The sequence below is a fragment of the Ahaetulla prasina genome, chromosome 6, assembly GCF_028640845.1.
Source record: "Ahaetulla prasina isolate Xishuangbanna chromosome 6, ASM2864084v1, whole genome shotgun sequence".
Taxonomy (NCBI): domain Eukaryota; kingdom Metazoa; phylum Chordata; class Lepidosauria; order Squamata; family Colubridae; genus Ahaetulla; species Ahaetulla prasina.
In genome coordinates, this window is record NC_080544.1 from 8,631,118 (window position 1) to 8,656,691 (window position 25,574).

The 25,574-nt window shown below is 44.1% G+C and overlaps 1 protein-coding gene across 1 annotated transcript in view; it reads right to left on the reverse strand.

Annotated features, from left to right (window-relative positions):
* The window catches only part of MAT1A (methionine adenosyltransferase 1A), a 30,324-nt gene extending 7,417 nt beyond the window's left edge, over positions 1–22,907 (reverse strand). Inside the window, exons 1-6 of the mRNA XM_058188852.1 lie at positions 22,360–22,907; positions 11,383–11,460; positions 9,255–9,377; positions 7,561–7,673; positions 5,352–5,495; positions 2,187–2,405 (exon numbers count right to left, since the gene is read on the reverse strand). Coding sequence (XP_058044835.1) covers positions 2,187–2,405; positions 5,352–5,495; positions 7,561–7,673; positions 9,255–9,377; positions 11,383–11,460; positions 22,360–22,456 — 774 coding nt within the window. The 5' untranslated portion in view covers positions 22,457–22,907. The remainder of the gene's footprint in view (positions 1–2,186; positions 2,406–5,351; positions 5,496–7,560; positions 7,674–9,254; positions 9,378–11,382; positions 11,461–22,359) is intronic.
* Positions 22,908–25,574: the final 2,667 nt, after the last annotated feature.

The window sequence follows — 25,574 nt, forward strand, 5'->3', positions numbered from 1 at the left end:
TGCTTATGCTTATATATACTGTTGTGACAAAATAAATAAAAAAATAAAAAAATAAATAATGGATGGAAACTGATTCAACTTGGAAATAAGGAGACATTTTCAGATTGTGAGAACAATTAACGAATGGAACAGAAGTTGCCTTCGGAAGTTGTGGGAGCTTCGTCAGTGGAAGCTTTCAAGAAGAGATTGGACTGCCATTTGTCAGAAATGGTGGAGGGTCTCCTGCTTGGGCGGGGGGTTGGAGTAGATGACCTACAAGGTCCCTTCCAACTCTGTTAGTCTAATCCAAACTTGAACTCTCCTGAATAACAGATTTTACTGTCAAGACTGTTCTTACTATTAGAAAAAGTTTCCTAACTTTCATAAAGAATCCACTTGTCTCTCATTTAACTCTGTTATTTTCTCTCCAGTACCAAGGTGATAGAGAATAGGATCCGGCCTTCTTCTGGATGACATCTTCTCAGGTATCTTCAGAAGCCTATCACATCCTCCTCAATCGTCTCCTTCTTCTAAGACCTTCCCAGTTTCCTCAAAACTCTCTATTTAGGGTGCAGTTTCTAGTTGTCTACCATCTTGGCCACCGTTCTTTTGAACCTGTTCAGGTTTCTCCAGATCCTCATAAAAACCTGGTTTCCCCAAATCGGACACAATACTGACTCATAACTCTTATCATTATACGTTGCTTTGTTCAAGGAAATTTGGTAAATAATGAAACATTTGACAGAACATGGGAGAATTCGATGGATCAGAAAAGAGCTATTTCTAGACACCCACCTCCCACATTGCTACAACAGGTGGCTCTACATGTCATCCTCGACTTACAACGGTTCACTTAGTGACCGTCCAAAGTTATAACGGCACTGAAAAAGGGACTGATGACCATTTTTCACACGAGCACTGCCGCATCCCCATGGTCACATGATCAAAATTCACATGCCTGGCTACTGACTCATATTTATGACGGTTGCAGCGTCCCGAGGGGATCCACTTTTGTGACCTTCTGCCAAGCTAAGTCAATGGGGAAGCCAGATTCCCTTAACAAGTGTGTTATTAATTTAACATGGTGGCGCAGTGGTCAGAGTGCAGTATTGCAGGCTACTTCTGCTGACTTCCGGCTGCCTGCAGTTTGGCAATTCGAATCTAATCAGGCTCAAGGTTGACTCAGCCTTCCATCCTTCCAAGGTGGGTAAAATGAGGACCCAGATTATTGGGGGCAAGAGACTGACTCTGTCAACCACTTAGAGAGGGTTGTAAAGTACTAAGGGCTAAGGACTATCGCTATTAGCAACTGCAGTGATTCACTTAACCCAGCGGTTCTCAGCCTGTGGGTCGCAATCTCGTTGGGGGTCGAATGACGATTTGCCAGGGGTGTCGCCTAAGACCATCGGAAATATGGGAAGTATACTTGCGAGTCGAAGAATTGCGCTCCAATGGTTGACTCCACAAGCAATCACTCCCAATCGCTAGCCTAATCTGGCTTCAGGCACAATAAACTTAATAGGGGAGGAGTCTCCGCTTTAATGCCTCCGTCCTCAAGGCAATCTCAAGCAGTTCAGATCGCTAGCCAATACGACTTCAGGCACGATAAATTCAAAAAAACAGTTTGCCGCTTTTTCCCCCCTTCTGCGGCTGCTGAGGCGCGCTAAGATCGCTGCGAAAATAATCTGGGCCTCTGGTGGCTCAGACTGCTAAGACAGTCTGTTATTAACAGCAGCTGCTTGCAATTACTGCAGGTTCAAGTCCCACCAGGCCCAAGGTTGACTCAGCCTTCCATCCTTTATAAGGTAGGTAAAATGAGGACCCAGATTGTTGGGGGCAATAAAAGTTGACTTTGTATATAATATACAAATAGGATGAAGACTATTGCTTAACATAATGTAAGCTGCCCTGAGTCTTCGGAGAAGGGCGGGATATAAATGTAAATTTTAAAAAAATTACGGTTAGGGTCGCCACATCGTGGGGAATTGTATTAAAGGGGTCGCAGCACTATAAAGGTTGAGAACCACTGACTTAACCGCTGTGGCAAGAAACGTGGTAAAATGGGGCAAAATTTACTTAACAAATGTTTCACTTAGCAGCAGAAATTTTGGTCTCAACTGAGGTTGTACGTCGAGGACTGCCTGTCTTGGGTCCAATACAAAAAGGTGACTTTGGCAGTTCAGGATGGCGTGAGGCGAAAGGCGCACCTGTGGCCCTCCAATGACAAAACGGCCGCTGGGTTGAAGGTGGTAAACGGTATTGTCATCCAAGTAGTGAGCTGGCACCACGGCTCTGATCACGTGCTCCCGCAAGGCCTTGCGCATGGAGTCCAAGGAGATGCCTTCATCGTGCTGCACGGAGATGACAATGGTATGAACCCGCACGGGGATGACTGCTCCATCTTCCTGGACGTACTGAACTGTGATCTGAAAACAAATGATGAAAAGGAGATTTAGACTGGGCCGAAAAGAGGAAGGAATGTAAGAAACATTTGGCTGTTTGCAAGATGTTTCAAAAGATGGAGGATCGCCGCTCTTCAGATTCAAATAAACATTTCTCTCTGATCTATGGAGATTTTCTGTCAGCCAGGTCATAGTTAGAATAGAATAGAATAGAATAGAATAGAATAGAATAGAATAGAATAGAATAGAATTTTGTATTGGCCAAGTGTGATTGGACACAGAAAAAATCTGTCTTGGTGCATATGCTCTCAGTGTGCATAAAAGAAAAGATACGTTCATCGAGGTACAACATTTACAACACAAATGATGGTCATAGGGTACAATTTAACAATGATACAACACTTAATGATAATTATAGGGTACAAATAAGCAATCAGGAACAATCAATATCAATATAAATCATAAGGATTATCAGCAACAAAATTACAGTCACAGTCATAAGTTGAAAGAGATTGGTGATGGGAACGATGAGAAGATTAATAGTAGTGCAGATTTAGTAAATAGTTTGACAGTGTTGAGGGAATTATTTGTTTAGCAGAGTGATGGCCTTTGGGAAAAAACTGTTCTTGTGTCTAGTTGTTCTGGTGTGCAGTGCTTTATAGTGTTGTTTTGAGGGTAGGAGTTGAAAGAGTTTATGTCCTGGATGCGAGGGGTCTGCAAATATTTTCACGGCCCTCTTCTTGATTCGTGCAGTATACAGGTCCTCAATGGAAGGCAGGTTGGTAGCAATTATTTTTTCTGCAGTTCTAATTATCCTCTGAAGTCTGTGTCTTTCTTGTTGGGTTGCAGAACCGAACCAGACAGTTATAGAGGTGCAAATGACAGACTCAATAATTCCTCTGTAGAACTGGATCAGTAGCTCCTTGGGCAGTTTGAGCTTTCTGAGTTGGCGCAGAAAGAACATTCTTTGTTGTCCTTTTTTGATGATGTTTTTGATGTTAGCTGTCCATTTGAGATCTTGCGATATGATAGAACCTAGAAATTTGAAGGTTTCTACTGTTGATACTGTGTTGTCAAGTATTGTGAGAGGTGGAAGTATGGAAGGGTTGTTGTCCCTTCCATAGTTGTCCCAAATAGTTGTCCCAAAAGTGCAAGCCGCCCTGAGTCTTCGGAGAAGGGCGGGATATAAATGCAAATTTTTTAAAAAAGTGCTTTTTTTCAAGAGGCGCCTGGGACTTTCTGGCTTTTCTTCGAAAACGTTTCACTTCTCATCCAAGAAGCTTCTTCAGCTCTGATTCTTTGGAGTTGTTTCGCTTCTTCATGAAACGTCTTCAAAGAAAAAAGCCAGAAAGTCCAGTTGCTTCTTGAAAAAGCACCTTTGGGATTTCTCTGTGGTGACCCAATTCTTGTTCGGGTTACAGTATGTCCCACTGCTACAATCGTATGCTGTGTTGGCTCTTCTCAATGTTTTCTGCCTGTCTAAACAAGTCCTTATAGGTGGAGTGGGATAGATCAGGGGTCTCCAACCTTGGTCCCTTTAAGACTTGTGGACTTCAACTCCCAGAGTCTGGGAGTTGAAGTCCACAAGTCTTAAAGGGACCAAGGTTGGAGACCCCTGGGATAGATGATTGTCTAATAAATAGTGGAAAGTAATCTCCTTCTCCATTCATATATACTGGGAACTCCTGCTACTCTAAAAAGGTGTGCACAAAGAAGAAGAAAACAAGAGAAGTGGCTGGTGTTGATATCAATATTGTTTCCAAATACCTGATATCCCAGTGAGTGAGAGTTGTGTACAACCTTGACTCACACGGATGGAAGGCACCGAGGTGGCTAATTGTCACCAGATGAGCTTACATTGCAATGTAACAAGGAATATGGGTGCAATCCCAGAAGCAGGAAGAGAATTATCCACAAATTATGAACATCCATTCAAAAATCTATTCAGTTAGTAGAGAGAGAGATTTTAATTTTAACCTGTAGATATACACCTTGTCAGATGGCTGCTATACAGTTGAGTCAACACAGAGAAAAGTAAACACAGAGAAAAACCAAACATATAGGTACAGATTAGGTGAAACTTGGCTCGGAGTCTTAGTAGACAATCACGTAAAAATGAGCCAGGAGTGTGCTGCAGAAGCCAAAAAAACCAACACAGTTCTAGGCTGCATAAACAGAGGGATAGAATCAAGATCATGTGAAGTGTTAATACCACTTTATAATGCCTTGGTAAGGCCACACTTGGAATATTGCATTCAGTTTTGGTCGCCATGATGTAAAAAAGATGTTGAGACGCTAGAAAGAGTGCAGAGAAGAGCAACGATGATGATTAGGGGACTGGAGACTAAAACACATGAAGAACGGTTGCAGGAACTGGGTATGTCTAGTTTAATGAAAAGAAGGACTAGGGGAGACATGATAGCAGTGTTCCAATATCTCAGGGGTTGCCACAAAGAAGAGGGAGTCAAACTATTTTCCAAAGCACCTGAGGGTAGAACAAGAAGCAATGGGTGGAAACTCATCAAGGAGAGAAGCAACTTAGAATTAAGGAGAAATTTCCTGACAGTTAGAACAATTAATAAGTGGAATGACTTGCCTGCAGAAGTTGTAAATGCTCCAACACTGGAAATTTTAAAGAAAATGTTGGATAACCATCTGTCTGAGATGGTGTAGGGTTTCCTGCCTGGGCAGGAGGTTGGACTAGAAGGCCTCCAAGGTCCCTTCCAACTCTGTTATTCTGTAATAGACAAAAGCTCAGCCCAGCCCTCTTACCTGTCTCTCACCTGTCTTTGAGGAATGAACTCGTAGCTCTTCCAAGAGCATCTCTTCGATCCAATCCAACTCCAGTATCCTTGGTCTTCTTTTCTGTTTTCCTCAAGCTTATCACATATGATCCTAACCTCTAGTTTTGCCACACAGGTTGGCTCTAAGCCTCTAGAGAATGAGGCATTGGGGTTGATCCGAACCTACCTGGGTTTTGGAGTCTGGTCGAAGCCAAGGGAGGACTCCACTGCGTCTCAGCTCGGCCATTTTGGCATTCAGCTTGTGAGCAAGGATAATGGTTAGAGGCATGCATTCATCTGTTTCATCGGTTGCGTAGCCAAACATTAGGCCCTGCATGGAAGGAAGAGGGGCATATTATTTAGTACTTTGCTAGTTTATTAAAGGAAAAGGAAAAGAAAACAAATTGCAACTCATGGTTCATAAGATACTTTTTTGGTCATCTATAGCAGGGGTCTCCAACCTTGGCAACTTTAAGACTTGTGGACTTCAACTCCCAGAATGCCTCATCCAGCAAAGATGGCTGAGGAATTCTGGGAGTAGAAGTCCACAAGTCTTAAAGTTGTCAAGGTTGGAGACCCTTGAACTATAGTATCATAGATTTTTCCCGTTCATTAATCTCTTGCAGTTCCTGGCTATTCTTTCTTTCTTTCTTTCTTTCTTTCTTTCTTTCTTTCTTTCTTTCTTTCTTTCTTTCTTTCTTTCTTCCTTCCTTCCTTCCTTCCTTCCTTCCTTCCTTCCTTCCTTCCTTCCTTTCCTTCCTTCCCCAAAATGGTACTTTGCATTTAAGGAAAAGAAATCTTCTGAGCAGCTTTTGATACAGTCACTTTCTCTCAAGATGGCCTGAAATCGTCAGAGCCTTGAATGGATGATCCATGACATAGAAGCACTTTCCTGTGTGATCTCACTGATCATGGGGTATGTCTAATGAAAAAGAAGGACTAGGGGTGACATGATAGCAGCCTTCCAATATTTGAGGGGCTTCCACAAAGGGGGATCAACCTATTTTCCAAAGTACCTGAGGGCAGGAAAAGAAGCAATGGGTGGAAACTAATCAAGGAGAGAAGCAACCTAGAACTAAGGAGAAGTTTCCTAATGATGAGAACAATCTACCAGTGGAAGCCTTCAGTAGTTGTAGGTGCTCCATCACTGGAGATTTTTAACAACAGACTAGACCAGGGGTCTCCAACCTTGGTCCCTTTAAGACTTAATAATAATAATAATATTTTAATTTGTATACTGCCCTTCTCCCGAAGGACTCAGGGAGGTGAACACCCATATAAAAACAACAATCAAAACGTACAATACAAATAAAACAATAGTTAAAAAACTTATTAAATTTGGCCCAAATTTAAAATACATTTAAAAACCCGAAAAACTAATTAAGAATTAAAACCCATAAAACATCTTAAAATTCTATGCCAGTCCCGCGCGGACAAATAAATAGGTCTTAAGCTCGCAGCGAAAGGTTCGAAGGTCAGGAGGTTGTCGAAGTCCAGGGGGAAGTTCATTCCATAGGGTAGGAGCCCCCACAGAGAAGGCCCTTCCCCTGGGGGCCGCCAGCCGACATTGCTTGGCTGACGGCACCCTGAGGAGTCCCTCTCTGTGAGAGCGCACGGGTCGGTGGGAGGCAAACGGCAGCAGTAGGCGGTCCCGTAAGTAACCCAGTCCTAAGCCATGGAGCGCTTTAAAGGTGGTAACCAACACCTTGCAAAGCTGGCTGAGGAACTCTGGGAGTTGAAGTCCACAAGTCTTAAAGGGACCAAGGTTGGAGACCCCTGAACTAGACAGCCCCTTGGACTAGAAGATCTCCAAGGTCCCTTCCAACTCTGTTATTCTATTCTATTGATGTTGGCCTTGGAAAAGTTAAGCACAGTTAGATCTATTTGGGGGTAATACTTGGAAATCCCAGGCTGTTGATTGAACCGGGAAGTAAAGAGTAAACATGCCTAAGGAAAAGGCAAGAATAGATCTATCCTACCCCAAGTTAAGTATGCAGACCTCTCTACTTATTTATTACATTTATTTATAAAGTCAGCACATCAAAGAATGCTTTATCTCTACAGAAAGACACCTTTGGTTGACAGATGAGAAGTATTACAGGAAGGGCTTGAGGAAGAAAAGCAAATTACAGACTAAAATCCCACTACTCAGAGTAAATTAATGGCAAAAGTTAATATGTAAGCCACCAATTCCTGCATGCCTGACCCTTTCCTTTGACTTGCCAACTGGGGGGAGAAGGAAGAGGTGACCCATGGAATAATTGCATTTTACATTCATGAGGTATACCTTCTGAAGCTATACTATGAATTCCAATCCCAAGATGCTTATTTGCTCTCCGAATCCACAACCAAGAAAGGATCTACTTTATGTCTTCAGGTGATAGCAAAGGTCTTACCTGGTCTCCAGCGCCAACGTCTTCTTCATTCCTGTGTAGATGAACCCCCTGGGCGATATCAGGCGACTGTTGCTCTAAAGCCACGAGAACGTTACAGGTCTTGTAGTCAAAGCCTACAAGATAGAATTCCATTACTTGTACAGAAACAACTTCAACAGCTTATGCAACGTAGAACTTTAAGGAGGATCCCAACATTCCTGTTGTGACTCCAGTCCCCGAACCTAGCCCCATGCCCTACAATGACTCCGAGAGTGAGGGGGAAGGGCCAGTAAGACTTACCTTGGGAGCACTGATTCCTTTGGCTCGGCTCTAGGAGCCAGAACCAGACCAGTCGGAGGACGTAATGAGGCCGTCATCCCCTGATTCCTCCCTTCCCCAGGCTACGCCTTCAGACCCAACTGATAATAATAATCAAGCTTGGTTTGACCCGCGCTTCAGACGATTAGAGAGGCGGTGTCATCAAAGGGAAGGGTGGGGCAGGAGCCCCACCCCACAGGATATATAAGGAGCTCTGGGACTGCTCTCACTCCACGGGAAGCAAAAGTTAAGCTGAACCATTTCAAAACGAGCTGAAAGTCTTGCTATGTGTGTCATTTGTTTGAACTTTGGCAGGCAGCTGCGATTTCTCTGCCAGGACTGATAAGAGCCGTGAATCCGCTGGCTGAAGGCCAGCTCATTGATCCGAAGTGGGGAAGGAGACAGAACTACCCAGGAAGTCTACATAAACAGCTTCAATAGACTACCCTGTTCCCCCAAAAATAAGACCTCTCCAAAAACAAGACCTACCAAGCTTTTAAGTGTGCGCTTAATATAAGCCCTACACCCAAAATAAGACTTATTTAAGAGCCTCTGCAACCCACCCATTCCTTCTGGTTGCTTGTGGTGCCACGGCCACGAGGTGAGGTGGAGCTGCCCCATACGTCCCATACCAGCTTACCTCAGGGCCCCCACAGCCATCCACACCCTGATACCCGCCTTGTTGCGGCAGCACTGGTGGCCACGTGAAGTAGGAACCCACTTGGCCGCCAGCAGACTTCTTGCTCGCAGCCCCAATGGAGCAGGAGGCTGAGTGGTACACTGGAGCTGCCACCATGAGGTGAGGCAGGTGTTGGGGCGTGGGTGGCTGCAGGATCCTCAGCTAAGCCAGTGCAGGGTGCATGGGGCAGCTCCATCCCCCTGCCTCACAGTGACAGCACCAATGGGCTCAGTGGCCTCCTGCCCTGCTGTGAGCAAGCAGAAGAAGTGGGCATGTACAAGAGGTACATGGGGGAAAAAAAACCCCATACCCTCCAAAAATAAGCCCCAGTGGCTATTTGGGGGCCCAAAAGAAAATAAGACCTGGTCTAATTTTCGGGAAAACACAGGTAGTTGCTAGAAATCCTGAGGCCAGTTGGTCAAGCCCAGCAGGCTTGAAAATGTCAAGTCAAGAATGCTGACGCAAAGACACTGATGAAGCGGTTTGTGTGTGAGGGGTGATCCAACTTTGAGATAACCTTCGACCGGCCCATAAATAGCTTTCAGCTCCCTATGCAAAGAGCTGGAGACCGCTTGCTAGTAAAACCCGAGCATTGCTCAACCAAAGTTGCATCAGTCTTTTCGGTATCCTAGCTAAGCAAACCAAGATAAGAGTCACATTTCCTTTTCTTCATCAAGAATGGGCTGCTAGAGCCGAGCTCTTTTAGTGTTCCACCAACCTTTAGCTGAATCGTCGTAGCCGATGTTCATAATTGTGTCTCGCACAATCTGCTGATAATCCACAACAGCCCTGGAGGTGATCTCGCCGCAGAGGAGGACCATTCCTGTTTTACACACTGTCTCTAAAGGTGAAAGAAAACAAGTTGGATACACCAGGAGGGTGTCTTAAATAGTCAGTAATAAACTACAAGACCGAGTCTATGGAGCTCCTTCATCATCCAGGTCATGATTCGCCCAAAGGTGCTTTTCCAAAAGGCAACTGGACCTTTTTGGTTTTTTTCTCTGAAAACGTTTCAGAACTGAACTGCGAAAGCTTCTTGGATGAAGAGCGAAAGCTTTGGTACAAAGCTGCGGATGTCTTGAATGCAAAGGTGAGAACTACCACCTGTTTATCAATGCAATTATGTTGCCACATGTTCTAAGACTCCTTTGTGTAACTCAGATAAGGCAGAGGTGGGTTTCAGCAGGTTCTGACCAGTTCTGGAGAACCGGTAGCGGAAATGTTGAGTAGTTCAGAAAACCAGTAGTAAAAATTCTGACTGGCCCCGCCCCCATCTATTCTCTGCCTCCTGAGTCCCAGCTGATTGGGAGGAAATGGGGATTTTGCAGTATCCTTCCCCTGCCACGCCCACCAAGCCATGCCACGCCCACCAAGCCACACCCACAGAACAGGTAGTAAAAAAAATTTGAAACCCACCACTGAAATAAGTGTTATATTCATTTCCAATAGGCCATCATCCTGATCTTATTCACACACATTTTGTTATAACCCGATCAAATTGTTTGCTCTGCTGATACAATAACTCCCTTTTTACAATCCCTTAATTCGGGGTAGAGTCAGGGTGGCTGAGCATTTACTGGCCAGATGCCCCTCCTGACACCTACATGTTCACAGCAGATTTTTTTAAATTAAATTAAATTTATTTATTTTGTCACAACAATATAGGTAGGTATCATATAAAAAGATTATATAGTATATAAACACATATATGAGTAAATATAAGGAGGTATAAGCATATATATATATATATATATTTGTATATGTATATGTATATATGTTTTCTGAGGTTTTCGCGGGTGTTTGTATGTAGGTCTTTGGTTATTCGGGTTTTCTCCTGCGTAAAATTAGAAGTGTCTTGGCGACGTTTCGATGAAGTCTCATTCGTCATCTTCAGGCTTCAGCTTCGTGCTTCTTGCACGAAGCCTGAAGATGACAAATGAGACTTCGTCAAACGTCGCCAAGACACTTCCAATTTTACGCGGGAGTATATATATATATATATATATATATATATATATATATATATATATATGAGAAGAAAAAAAGAAAAACAATAGGACAGGAACGGTAGGCACGTTTGTGCGCTTATGCACGCCCCTTAGATGTTTTAGGAGAAACATCTGCCGCTACTAGGATTGAACTCTCAGCCTTCCAAGTGTCTTCACCACTAGGCCAGCATGCCATTCTGCTCTGCTGATACCCACCCCACTTGTCCCACCCACTTTTCTTTTGTGTCTGCCTCTAATACAGGGGTCTCCAACCTTGGTCCCTTTAAGACTTGTGGACTTCAACTCCCAGAGTCCCTTAGCCAGCAAAGCTGGCTGAGGAACTCTGGGAGTTGAAGTCCACAAGTCTTAAAGGGACCAAGGTTGGAGAGCCCTGCTCTAATACTAAAATTAGGTTGTGTTACAGTGAGAGATTATGTAGGCCAACCTTAAACATTCTCCAACTGGGTGAAATCTTGGAAATGATTTGGAAATAGAAACTCCACACTTGCCCCTGCTGCTAAGGGTTTGTTGTTGTTGTTAGTTGCGAAGTCGTGTCCGACCCATCGCGACCCCATGGACAACGTTCCTCCAGGCCTTCCTGTCCTCTACCAACCTCTGGAGTCCATTTAAGCTCATGCCTACTGCTTCAGTGACTCCATCCAGCCACCTCGTTCTCTGTGGTCCCCTTCTTCTTTTGCCCTCAATCTTTCCCAGCATTAGGCTCTTCTCCAGTGAGTCCTTCCTTCTCATTAGGTGTTTGCTTAGGGTACCCCCAACCTATGGTACTACCTTCAGATGTTCTGATGGCCATTAAATGTGGAATGTTTGTCTTGCTAAGGAGGAGAAGCCACCTCTTACCACAAGCAACTTTGGCATCTGGGTCTTGCTTCAAATGGGCATCAAGGACAGCATCACTGATCTGATCACATATTTTGTCTGAAAAGAGAACAGGGTTGGATATTTGAAGTGAAAATATCTGTCACAGAAAATTGGCATCTCTTTTTGTCCCAGTAACCTGCAAAAAGAGTCACCCATTCATTCATTCTGTATCACTTAGCAGCTGTTTTTAAAAAAATAGTCAACTGGGGAATCAGTATCTGAACTTTTATTTTATTTATTTATTTATTTGTCAAACACAACAGTATATATAACTATAAGCATGAAATAACCATACAAATTGGATACAATCAAAGGGAATATTAGGACAGGAACGGTAGGCACGCTGGTGCTCTTATGCACGCCCCTTACAGACCTCTTAGGAATGGGGTGAGGTCAACAGTAGATAGTCTTTGGTGAAAGCTTTGGGGATTTTGGGAAGAGACCACAGAGTCAAGTAGTGCATTCCAGGCATTAACAACTCTGTTACAGAAGTCATATTTTCTACAATCAAGATTGGAGCGGTTCACATTAAGCTTAAATCTATTGTGTTGCTCGTGTATTGTTGCGATTGAAGCTGAAGTAGTCTTCGACAGGAAGGACATTGTAGCAGATGATTCTATGAGCTAAACTCAGGTCATGTCGAAGGTGGCGGAGTTCTAAATTTTCTAAACCCAGGATTTCAAGTCTGGTGGCATAAGGTATTTTGTTGTGATCAGAGGAGTGGAGAACTCTTCTTGTAAAATATTTCTGGACACGTTCAATTGTATTGATGTCTGAAATGTGGTATGGGTTCCAGACAGGCGAGCTGTAATCGAGAATTGGTCTAGCAAATGTTTTGTATGCTCTGGTTAGTAGTGTAATCTTTCTGGAGAAACTTAATTCTGCCAGTCAGAAAGCAACGGTGGAATCTAACGTCAACGTAGTCCAGTCACACCTGGTGTTAGGATCAAAGAAAAAACACCTCTGCATCAAAACGATCCCTTGACATAGTTTTCAAATATACCAATTTTGAACCTGCTGCTCTCCACAGGGTGGTTCAGATGAGCGATTTGTCCGTCTTCTGGTGCAGAAACAAAGCAGAAACGAAGTTTATTTGACGCCATGCCAAAACTTGACTGTTGCTAAGGGTGTTTGATTTTGTGTACTGGTGTTGACTCCTGCCACCTCTCTTGTTTGTTTGTTTACATTTATACCCCGCCCTTCTCCGAAGACTCAGGGCGGCTTACAGTGTTAACACTTGTTAACAAGTGACCCACAGCATTCAGGCATTGATCTAAGACAACAGATGGAGGTAATGGGGTTTGGCCAAGGCTTGGAGCATAGATTGCATATGCTGTTTTCTATGTGGCTACTAAAGCTAGGTATCTTTTTACTTGATGAAGACTTTTTTTTTTTTGCATTTATATCCCGCCCTTCTCCGAAGACTCAGGGCGGCTTACACTATGTTAAGCAATAGTCTTCATCCATTTGTATATTATATACAAAGTCAACTTATTGCCCCCAACAATCTGGGTCCTCATTTTACCTACCTTATAAAGGATGGAAGGCTGAGTCAACCTTGGGCCTGGTGGGACTTGAACTTGCAGTAATTGCAAGCAGCTGCTGTTAATAACATTGTCTTAGTCTGTTGAGCCACCAGAGGCCCTCAACATCAAAATTTGTTTAGCTGGTGGCTAAACAAATTTTGATGAGGAAAAAGAAAAGAGAGGGGAGGGAGAGGAGGGGAGGAGATGAAAGGAGAGGGAGGGAGGGAGGGAGGGAGGGAGGGAGGGAGGAAGGAAGGAAGGAAGGAAGGAAGGAAGGAAGGAAGGAAGGAAGGAAGGAAGGAAGGAATCAATCTCAGTTCACCATCTTTCAGTTCAATTGGACTCAAATTCCATAATCCCTAGACAACAGGGCTGATGACAAAAGGAAAGGAAAGGAAAGGAAAGGAAAGGAAAGGAAAGGAAAGGTAAGGAAAGGAAAGGAAAGGAAATCATGTATCTACAAAAAGAAAAGGAATGAGTAATTTAATCGAAGTTGATCTGCTGGAAATTTATCATCATCATCTCCATGATTTCTTTGACTAGAGCCATAACCAGCTGTATGCGGATGACACCCAGCTGTACTTTTCTACACCGGACCACCCCAACGAAGCTATCGAAGTGCTGTCCCGGTGTCTGGAGGCCGTACGGGTCTGGATGGGGAGAAACAGGCTCAAGCTCAATCCCGCCAAGACAGAGTGGCTGTGGATGCCGGCATCCCGGTACAGTCAGCTTAATCCGCGGCTGACCATCGGTGGCGAGTCACTGGCCCCGATGGAGAGGGTCCGCAACTTAGGCGTCCTCCTGGACGAACGGCTGTCTCTAGAAGACCATTTGACGGCCGTCTCCAGGAGAGCGTTCTACCAGGTTCACCTGGTACGCCAGTTGCGTCCCTTTCTGGACCGGGATGCCCTATGCACGGTCACTCACGCACTCGTGACGTCTCGCCTGGATTACTGCAATGCTCTCTACATGGGGCTCCCCTTGAAGGGCATCCGGAGGCTGCAGTTAGTCCAGAATGCAGCTGCGCGGGTGATAGATGGAGCCCCTCGTGGCTCCCGTATAACAACCATCCTGCGCAGACTGCACTGGCTACCTGTGGCCTTCCGGGTGCGCTTCAAGGTTCTGGTGACCACCTTTAAAGCGCTCCATGGCATTGGGCCGGGTTATTTACGGGACCGCCTACTGCTACCGAATACCTCTCACCGACCCGTGCGCTCTCACAGAGAGGGTCTCCTCAGGGTGCCGTCAGCGAGGCAATGTCGTTTGGCGACGCCCAGGGGAAGGGCCTTCTTTGTGGGGCTCCACCCTCTGGAACGAACTACTCCCGGACTCCGTCAGCTTCCGGACCTTCGGACCTTCCGCCGCGGGCTTAAAACATACTTATTTAATTGTGCAGGACTGAGCTAGATTTTAAATTTCTGGGTTTTAATTGGGTTTTATTTGTATATTTTAATTAACGGGCTTTAAAATAAGTTTTTTAATTGTTTTTATTCTGTATTTATATGTTTTTAAGCGCCTGTGAACCGCCCTGAGTCCTTCGGGAGATAGGGCGGTATATAAATATGATTAAATAAATAAATAATAATAAATAATCAGAGGTTAAGTAATAACCACAGCTCTACCTTCCTCTTTTCAACTTTGAAAAATGCTTGTCTATATACAATATCTCCTTAACTAGCACAGAATCACTATGAATATATACTTTGAGGATCTGGTCTGGACTTGGGGTCTGCAAACTTGGCTCTTTTAAGACTTGTGGACTTCAACTCCCAGAGTCCCTCAGCCAGCACTGGCTGAGGGACTCTGGGAGTTGAAGTCCACAAGTCTTAAAAGAGCCAAGTTTGCAGACTCCTGGTCTAGAGCCCTGTGAGCCCCTGCAATTGTTTGGTGTGTAAATGTTGATAATACAGAAGCTACATTATAAAGTAGGATGCAAACTGTTCAAAGATAAAAATTATAATAGTAGTCTTCCAATATTTAAGGGGCTGCCACAAAGAAGAGATGGATCAACGAAAGCGAAGCTCCTGAGGGTAGAACAAGAAGCAACGGGTGGAAACTAATCAAGGAGAGAAGCAACCTAGAACTAAGGAGGAATTTCCGAACAGTGAGAACCATTAATCACTCAAACAGCTTTCCTCCAGAAGTTGTAGGCAAAACCTCCATCACTGGAGGTTTTTAAGAAGAGATTTTAATTTTTGCTGTTAGTTTTATACCCTGTATTCGGTTCTGGGAAGTCCCGGGGGGTGGGGGGAGGAAGGGGAAGGGAGGGGGAGGGGGGAGGGGGGTAGAAAATGGATTGATGGTTAATGTACAGAGATGATTGAAGATGTATAATCAATGTAAGATCGGAGCTGCCTGGCTACCACTTCAGAAAGATGGGAAGGAAGGAAGTAGAAGAGAGAAGGAGGTAGGAAAGAAGAGGAGGAAGAGGAAAGGAAGGAAGAGGGATAGAAGAGGGAGAAGAAAAGAGTAGGGAGGAAGGAGGAGAGGATGTAGATAAGAGAGGGGGAGGATGGTTGTGGAAAGTAGAAGAAGGTAGAGAAGGGAAGAGAGTTAAAGGAAGGGGGTGGTGACCGGGCAGGTCCGATTAATTGTATATGATGGTACATTAAATATGTTATTGGATATGAATGTTAAAATAAAGAACACAACAGTTGAAGCTTTCATCATTGAGATAAAAGTTACCGGATTCTAATAATGCCAACGTAATGCCCTGGACACTGTTCTCGGAGCTCACCCATTGCAAAAAAAATTAAGTCTCCTTAAACTCAGCTGAGCTTCATGAAACATTCCCAATCTATTTTTCTTGGCAACTATATAGATCTATCTTGCCAATGCCTTTTTTCGGGCTGCTTCCTCAGCTTCCTAGTCCAACTGCTGACCTGAGATTCTCTGCTGGTCTCCATCCAAGCTCAATTCTGCTTGGTTTTGGGGGTGAGCAGCCCCTGACTGGAAGGTGGTGCTCCAGGGGTGGGTTTCTATTGGTTCGCCCCGGTTCGGATGAACCAGTAGTGGTGGCGGTGGGAGGCTCCACCCACCTGCCCGGACGTCATCATGGATGATCTGCGCATGTGAAGAAGCACTGTGCACACCCTCACAGTTTCAAACCGGTAGCGAAGTAACTGGAACCCACTACTGCGGTGCTCCCTATTCACTGATATACTGGCATTTCATAGTACCAGGAAAACAACCTTAAATGGGATTAGTTACTTAATGAATTAGGTTATCAGGATTATTACAATTTATGGGCATCACATTATCTTGCTCCTCCTGGAAGCCTTACAGAAGCATGGGCTTCAACTCCCAAAGCCAGGATAGACACTGGTAAGGATTCTCCAGGCTGGTTCATGCATCAACAGAGAAAACAAGAGCAAAAACATACTTGCATTAGTTTTTCTATATTGATAGCTCCCTAAAATTGTGTAGAAGGTTGTGTCATGGCCCTCACATGGAAGTGTGAGCCTTTAAGAGGAAGCTGGTTGCCCGGGACAATCCTGATTTTCAAAAGTCTGCTTTGTCCTGGAGTAGAGAAAAACAATTAGATGATGATGATGGTGATTAGTGATAGGAGAAGGAGAAGGATATCCATTCAATTGTGTCTGATTCTTGGAGATTCTATGGCCCAGGTCTCTCCACATCTTCTGTGGTTATTATTTCATTGGTACTATTCTGCTGTTATTATGTCCTCTCAAGTCATGGTCAACTCCTGATGACTTTATGGGCAAAACCACCAACACTGTCCTATCTCTGACCAGGTTACATAATCCTTATAGGTGCATTTCTGTGGCTTTCAGTACTCCATTTATCTACCTCATGGAATGTCAGTGTCTCCCCTCCTCCTTCCATCTCACATTATCATCTTCGCAGTCTTCTTGATGCTCTGTGAACTTGGTGGTTTTCTTGCAAACATTCCATTACCAAACTAGGTAACCAATGCACAGATGAGGTTATCTGTTTTGGCAATGGAACATCTGCAAGGAATCCATCAAATTCAGGGACTCCACAATTTAACCCTGAGCTACAAATATTCTCTTCTATTATTGTCTTTTTCATACACGTATCAGTACAATGTTCCTCGACGCCTGAAGGAGTAAAAGAGGAAGTAAATAAGAAGATTAGTACAATGGCTTTTGTTTCATAACACTCATTTCTAGTAATATTGGGCTTCATTTTTTTCTAGTATTGAATGGTTGGTTTTCTTTGGTCAAAGCACTGTAAACCATCCTCCAATACCGTATTTTTTTTAATTTGCATTTATATCCCGCTCTTCTCCGAAGACTCAGGGCGACTTACACTATGTCAAGCAATAGTCTTCATCCTATTTGTATATTATATACAAAGTCAACTTATTGCCCCCAACAATCTGGGTCCTCATTTTACCTAAAGGATGGAAGGCTGAGTCAACCTTGGGCCTGGTGGGACTTGAACCTGCAGTAATTGCAAGCAGCTGCTGTTAATAACAGACTGTCTTACCAGTCTGAGCCACAGAGGCCCATTTTGAAAAAAAGTTAACCTTCTTCCCTGTGTCTATGGAGATTCTTTGTCATCCAGGTCATGGTTTCCCCAAAGGTGATGTTTTCAAGAGGCAATTGGACTTTCTGGTTTTTCCTTGAAGATGTTTTGCTTCTCATCCAAGAAGCTTCTTCAGCTCTGACTAGATGGCGGGGAATGGAAGGATCTATACTCCTTGCAGACAGCTGGACATTTGCATTCTTCTTCCTTGTGTGGAATCCATTCCTCACATCTTGACATCTTAGCAAGGAAGATCATTCAACTGCCCGTTCTAACTATGGTCTAAATGTCTAATTTGTCTAGGCTCCAATAATCGTTTGTCCCGAGTTATTCTTCTCCAAATCTCTTTTATTCAGTATTACCAAAGTTTATTCTCTCAGTGGCTTCCTGCTTATTGTAGATATATTGTTTAATGAGAAATATCGTGGTCAGAAAATCAGAAAGAACGGTTTATCCATCTCATTTCTTACTTCTGCCAAAACACTAGTGCCAATGAAGCACATTCGGTTTGTTCCTCCAGGAAAGTCCAAATGAAATTCCCGCAATCAGATTACACAAGGGGAAACTATTGACATTTCTGTTGAAATTCACATGTGAAACCTTGGTGGAAGAGGTCGTGTTTAACCTGACTTTATGCCAGCAGATTTTAGAGTGTCCTTATTCGATTGTCCGCAAACCAAGTAGAATGATGTTAAAGACTCACTGAGGGAAAACAATTTGCCCTCATTGATGTGTTTGTCAAGCTCATTGTGTGCTCTTCTCTGACGTTAAACCCTCAAATATGTGGGTCAACCTATAACCAAAAGTTTAAAAAAAAAAAGGATACATGACAACAGCTTTGAAGACTGACACTGTGCCTCTTAGAATTCACTTGCCATAAATATAAACCTGAACAAAAAGAGCTTAGCTTTGCCAATCTAGTTTAAACAAGGTAAGCTGGATCACATCTGATCAGTACTCAGCTACAGCCTCATGGGAAGCTGAGCAAACCATGACAGAAACCAAATTTCTATCTTGGCCAAGAAGACCACATGGATATGTCCGTCAACTTAGGAGTTGAGCTTGGCTCAAAGGAGATGTCATCTTTTACACAAATGAAGAGACTCTGGTCATTATATGAACTATTAACCTCATTTTTTTTTCTAATGACTGAAACCTGGAAGAATTTTGAAGAGCATGGAACTGAACCTAATCAAGAGGCCTTCCTAAGCAATCCTATGCATGTCTACTCAGGAGTGAGCCCAGTGTGTATGAATTTTTTCCCCTGCAACACAACTAGAGGTGGACCCATTAGACAAAGTATGGTTGAGACCTTTGTTCGTAGCAGGTCTAGCAAGGTCAACAGATGATGGAACTTCAAAAGATGACGTTGGTGTTACAACATGTTCTATGTCCCACAGAACATACCTTAAGTCCCAGCTGACTTAAGAAAGGGCAGAAAATGCTATTCCATTCCACGTTCAAGCAAAATTCAACTGCCTTGTTGAGAGGTAGGTAGGTATACAACCTTATCCCTTATCTTGGGTAACACTGAAAGAGAACTGACACTGTACTCTTGCCCAACGTGATAGCCTCCAAGTGTTTGGCCTACTATCTGTATACCAAAGATTCATGACTATACATTATTTATACACTGATCATTAGGTCAGTGTTGAGATATTCCATTTCTTTAAAATCCCTTTCAAGCTGCTTTTAGCTGCTCAGTCTTCTAGTGAAAGCAGCAGATCCATCAAAGGGAAACCACCATATCTGAACAAGGATGGGTCTAACTAGAAGCCCCCAACATTAAAGAAAGTTATTTCAGAAGAGTCTTGGATTTGACTTGAATGCCTGTAAAAACAGAGGCGGCTCTTTCCTCCCAAAACTTATTCTGGGAATATGAAGCCACTCCCCAAAAGGTCTTGACTCTCACACTCCCCAGTGTCTTTTAAGTCTTTTTAAACTCAATGAGATGGCCAAAAGGGAGAAAAAATTGCTAACAATTGTCATAATTGCAAAATATCCTTCTTTGCGCTGTACCTGTCTGGCTGGTCTGAGCTGTGTTTATTCCTGCTTTGCCAGTTTTAGACTTTCAAGGTTGATGGATTTGGACAAGCCCATGGACAGCCTTTTGAAATCACACATCAAGAAGCAGTGGTTCACATTTCCCTTAAAATAGTTTTTTTGATACCTCTATCAGATTGCAATTAAGTCTTTTAAACACTTTCTCAATAGAACTTTAAACAGCTTTTGGATTGGGAAACTAGACGGTTCCAAGTAAGAAGTATGCACCTATATTCTTTCTTTCTTTCTTTCTTTCTTTCTTTCTTTCTTTCTTTCCTTCCTTCCTTCCTTCCTTCCTTTCCTTCTCTCTACCCCTCCCTCTATATTCTCTCATGATATTCTACTTTGGATTGTATCTACTTGGTTTTTGCCTTGGGCCTCAAAAAATAAAACCCCCACCAGATCCAACATCACCTGTCATATAAGAACCTCAGGGAGTCTATTCTGAGTTTTAAAATGATATTTTGTGAACTGTGCCACCCATTTCCATCAAGTCCGATGTGGTGGCCAGTTTTGGTCTGACTAATCCACAAAATAGTTCATCCCAGTTAAGGAAGTGAAATAACAACAACTGGTTGAATCTTTTCCTATAGTAGTTGCAAAACAAATGCTGGTGTTTGCCTTCCCAGCTTCAAGTCCTTCCAGAATTATGGATTGGGAAAAGCCACTCAAAATGTAGAATTTACTCTACTCCTCTTTCGCTGGAAATGAGCATTCTACCTCTTGGTGAACAGAATTGATTAAAAAAAAAATTATGCATAGCTCCTAGAATTGAGCATCTGACTTGGTCCATCATTAAAATCTGTCTGTTCAGGGGACCAATAGCAAGATTGATTTGAAAGAAGTCCCACCATTATAGAATTCGTGAGCTTTCCTCATTATTATTATTATTGTTGTTGCTTAAATGTCCTTCTTTAAATTGACATATTATGCACTACAATCTCTATTGCTGTTTTATGCTTCTTGTTTAAAGGGGTTTGCTCCTGGCTTTCGTTCAAAAGTGGACTTTGTCTTCAAAGGGCCTGAGAAGCCGTTTTGAAATCTAGAAATAAATAACTTTACATTAACCATGTGATGAGTTGTACCAATGAAAGGCCATTGTGTCTTGAACATACCCTGAAATGGTATATTTTTGAAATATGTGTACATGGATCCTGGAAGAAAACTAACCTTACGTCACAAGGCATCAAAGCAGAACAATGGAGGATGAGAATGAAAAGGCCCATTTTATCCAGTTCATTAGACCAGGGGTCTCCAACCTTGGTCCCTTTAAGACTTGTGGACTTCAACTCCCAGAGTTCCTCAGCCAGTTTTGCTGGCTGAGGGACTCTGGGAGTAATAATAACAACAGAGTTGGAAGGGACCTTGGATGCCTTCTAGTCCAAAACTGTTAGATGACGTTAATTTAAAAAAAGAAGAAGAACGGGTATTCACGTACTAGAAAGGAAATCTCTGAATTATGTTGGGAGCTTGCAATCCTGAACCTGTATCTAAGTATAAGAGCTCTGATATAGCCTGCCCTTCTGCAGAAGAACGTTGAGCTATTTCCATCCGCTGGAAGCATGTACCTTCTCTCGGCCATGCCGCAGCAGAGAAAATAAACCCGGATTGCAGTATCAGGACATGGAGTTTGGCAACCTGCCTTCTGCGGCCTGCTCAAGGAATCTTCTCGTAGTACTACTAGTAGTAAGCAAACCCTCAGGTTGGCTTTGACAATTCAGGAGAAAAAAAATGAGGCGAGCCCCCCCCCACATCCCTTCGTTTCCTGTCTCACATCAACCGGTGATTAAAAGGACAGGCGGAATTGGGAGTAATATGTAGTGCGGCTGCTTTGGGCAATGGCTGTTTCATGGCAGACGTTCCACGTGGAGGAAATCCATGGGGCCAAGTTCAAGAGAAGAACCTTTCTCTTTCTTTTTCTTCCTGACTTTCCTTTAGCAGTGGAAAACTGTTCCAGGGATCCTTTACTAAAAACGCCAGGAGCCACAAGAAAAACCTCTTCAGATATGGTGAGGAAGTAGAAAGCTCAGGTTGTTCTCTTCCACGACCCACCCATCCAAAAATTTGAGAAAAATAGATTTATTTCATGTCTTTGCCCCCTCCTCTTAACTGGGCTCTAGGATAAACAGAGCCAACCCTTAGTAAGGTATTGACTTGGGCACATCTTCTGAGAATATGTGCCACTGAACTCAACCTAAGGACTGCGCAGGGCTGGAAGCTGAGTACAATTCTCTATGCCAGGGGTCTCCAACCTAGGCAACTTTAAGACTTGGGGACTTCAACTCCCAGAATACCTCAGCCAGCAAAGCTGGCTGAGGAATTCTGGGAGTTGGAGTCCCCAAGTCTTAAAGTTGCCAAGGTTGGAGACTCCTGCTCTATCCTGAACTTAGTCCCACTGTTTTCTCCCCAGGCTTGTTCTCTCAGATAAACCTGCCCTTTCAGGCAGGAGGTGTAACTGTTCTTGGCTCTTGTCCACCTTCTCCAGGTCTGGTGCTCTGAAGGCGCCCTACTGTAGTTCTACCAAGGCTTCAAGGCCCGTCGGCCAAAAACTAAGGGCAAGAAATAACTCCTATGGCTGGCAGAAGAGGATCATAAACGTGGAATAACAGGGTTGAAAGGAACCTTGAACGTCTTCCAATCCGACCCCCCTGCTCAAAAGCAGAAAACCCTGTAACATTTCAGACAAACGCTTGTCCGATCTCTTCTGGGCAAAAAAAACAACAACCCAACAACTCCTGGGTTGTTTAAAGCCTTCTTGAAAAAGCTCCCGAGAAGGAGTTCTACCTGCGGGAACGAGAAGCCCGCAGGATCTCTCTGCCATCCTCGGATCATACCAGGACCGCCTTCCAACGGGGCCCCTTGTCCAAAGCCTTACCTGGATGTCCTTCTCCCACCGATTCCGACGTGAACATAAACGCCCCTTGCTCTTCGTTCAGCGTATGGTCCTGCAGGCAATCTAAAGTCCCGTTCATGATGGCTTGGGACGAATTTCAATTCGGGGGGCAGGCGGAGCAGGGGGGAGAGGAGAGGCGGCCGGTGCTGGGAGAAAAGCGGCTCTCGGGGAGGTGGGCGATCTCCCCCCCTCTCAAGGCAAGGCAGAGCAGGCGAGCGGCGCGGGTCCCTTGGCCAGAGGCGCGGAAGAAGCTTGCCAGGTTCCAGCTGGCTGCGTAAAAGCGCACCGCGGCCACCTTCGCCTGCTTTTCGCCCTCTCGGGAGCTGTCACGCCGCCTGGCCTCTATATATGGAAAAGCGAAAGTGCCTCGCTCGTCATGTGAGGAGCACGGAAGAGCCCATTCCCTGGCAGGGTGAAGGAAACAGGCCACGCGTGGGGAGGAGAAGAGCAAAAACCAAGCCAGCCGCAGCCCGGCGCTCCCCTGGCACCAGCCTTGCGCCCAGCCTTGCGCTCCTGTCTCTGCCCCCCCCCGGGAGGAAATTGGTTTGGCAAAGGAGCAAGGATGCGGCCGAGAGCCCAACAGCCCCCCCCTCCCCTCCCCTTCCCTCCCCTCCTTGGAAGGACTCCTGCTCTCTCTCGCCACCCTCAGGTCCGCGAGGTTGTGTTGTGTTGTGCTTGCATAGGGATCCGGATTCAATGAAGCGGATGGCTTGGTTCTTTTTATTTTCATTTATTTATTTTGTCACAACAGTATATATAAGCATAAGCATGAAAGTAACTATATAACAAATAAGCATATATATAAGTATCAGTATGTAATAACTATATGAATTGGATATAATGAAAGGAAACAATAGGACAGGAACGGTAGGCACGTTTGTGCTCTTATGCACGCCCCTTACAGACCTCTTAGGAATGGGGTGAGGTCAACAGTAGACAGTTTTTGGTTGAAGCTTTGGGGATTTTGGGAAGAGACCACAGAGTCAGGTAGTGTATTCCAAGCATTAACAATATGACTTCTGTAACAGAATCATCAGTGCTTGGAACACTTTACCTGACTCTGTGGTCTCTTCCCATAATCCTAAAAGCTTTATCCAAAAACTTTCTACTATTGACCTCACCCCATTCCTAGGAGGACCATAAGGGGCCTGCATAAGAGCACAAACGTGCCTACCGTTCCTGTCCTATTGTTTTTCTTTTCTTTTCTTCTCCCTATATATATGCTTATACCTCCTTATATTTACTCATATATGTGTTTATATACTATATAATCTTTTGTATGATACCTACATATATTGTTGTGACAAAATAAAATAAATAAATAAAATAAATAAAATAAAATAAAAACAACTCTGTTACTGAAGTCATGTTTTCTGCAATCAAGATTGAAGCAGTTTTCGCTTAAGGCGCCCGGCTGATGCAACGGGGGGGCAACGCAGCTGCAAAGTCACCCGGACGGTCCCGAAGGGCGGGGCAGCGCAAAGTTCAAGGATCCGGGTGCGTAGGATGTCTGGGTTTTAGGGACGCAAGATGGGATGGCCCTGAAGTTAGGGAGTCGTGTATTTCTCTCTCTCTCACTTAGACAAAGAGTTTAGAACGCGAACATCACTGGTCTTTTTTTTTTTTTACATTTATATCCCGCCCTTCTCCGAAGACTCAGGGCGGCTTACAGTGTATAAGGCAATAGTCTCATTCTATTTGTATATTTACAAAGTCAACTTATTGCCCCCCCCAACAATCTGGGTCCTCATTTTACCTACCTTATAAAGGATGGAAGGCTGAGTCAACCTTGGGCCTGGTGGGATTCGAGCCTGCAGTAATTGCAGGCCGCTGTGTTTTAATAACAGGCTATCTTACAGCCTGAGCCACCACGGCCCTTCTTAACTCCAAGGAGCAGATGCAGTAAGAAGAGCGCGATTCGAATCTTCTCCGGATTAGTTTTCCTCCAAACATCCTTCTCGCGAACTGAAAACTCCTTTTTGGCAAGCGCAAAGGGAGGAAAACCCAAGCTACACACGAATGCATTCATAAATCTTAGGAAATTGGGAAATACAGGCCAAAGAGAATTCAGATGATTTTTAATGATTTATGCAACTCCACTCCCTTCTAGCATTGATGACATTACCTAGTTGGGCCACGAAATGACTGCAAGGAAACAATCAAGTTCAGAGAGCACCAAGGACCCCACAGTTCTCCTCCTCCTCCTCCTCTTCTTCCTCCATCATTACTGGAGGATTTTAAGAAGACACTGGACAGTCACTTGTCTGAAATGATATAGAACAGGGGTCTCCAACCTTGGTCCCTTTAAGACTTGTGGACTTCAGCTCTCAGAGTTCAGCTCCCAGTGGACTCTGGGAATTGAAGTCCACAAGTCTTAAAGGACCAAGGTTGAGACCCTGGTATAGAATCTCCTGCTTGAGCAGGGGACTGGACTAGAACAGGGGTCTCCAACCTTGGTCCCTTTAAGACTTGTGGACTTCAATTCCCAGAGTCCACTGGGAGCTGAACTCTGAGAGCTGAAGTCCACAAGTCTTAAAGGGACCAAGGTTGGAGACCCCTGGTATAGAATCTCCTGCTTGAGCAGGGGACTGGACTAGAACAGGGGTCTCCAACCTTGGTCCCTTTAAGACTTTTCGACTTCAATTCCCAGAGTCCACTGGGAGCTGAACTCTGAGAGCTGAAGTCCACAAGTCTTAAAGGGACCAAGGTTGGAGACCCCTGGACTAGAAGACCTCCAAGGTCACTTCCAGCTCTATTCTGATTCTTCTCCTCCTCTTCCTCCTTTCCCCTTCTCTTGTCTTCCTCCTTCCAATCCACAAACCCCGCTCCATTCTAGCACTGATGATGTTCCCTTGTTGTTGTTAGTTGCGAAGTTGTGTCCGACCCCTAGTTGAATAATAAAACATCTGCAAGAAAACCACCAAACTCAGACAGCAACAAGAACACCATAATTCAACCCTAAGCTACAAATATTCTCTTCTATTGACATTTAACTTTTATTCTGACTGCAACATCACTGAAAGCTCACCTAAGGGACAATGAATAGAATAGAATAGAATAGAATAGAATAGAATAGAATAGAATAGAATAGAATAGAATAGAATTCTTTATTGGGCAAGTGTGATTGGACACGCAAGGAATTTGTCTTGGTGCAGATGCTCTCAGTGTACATAAAAAGAAAAGATACCTTCATCAAG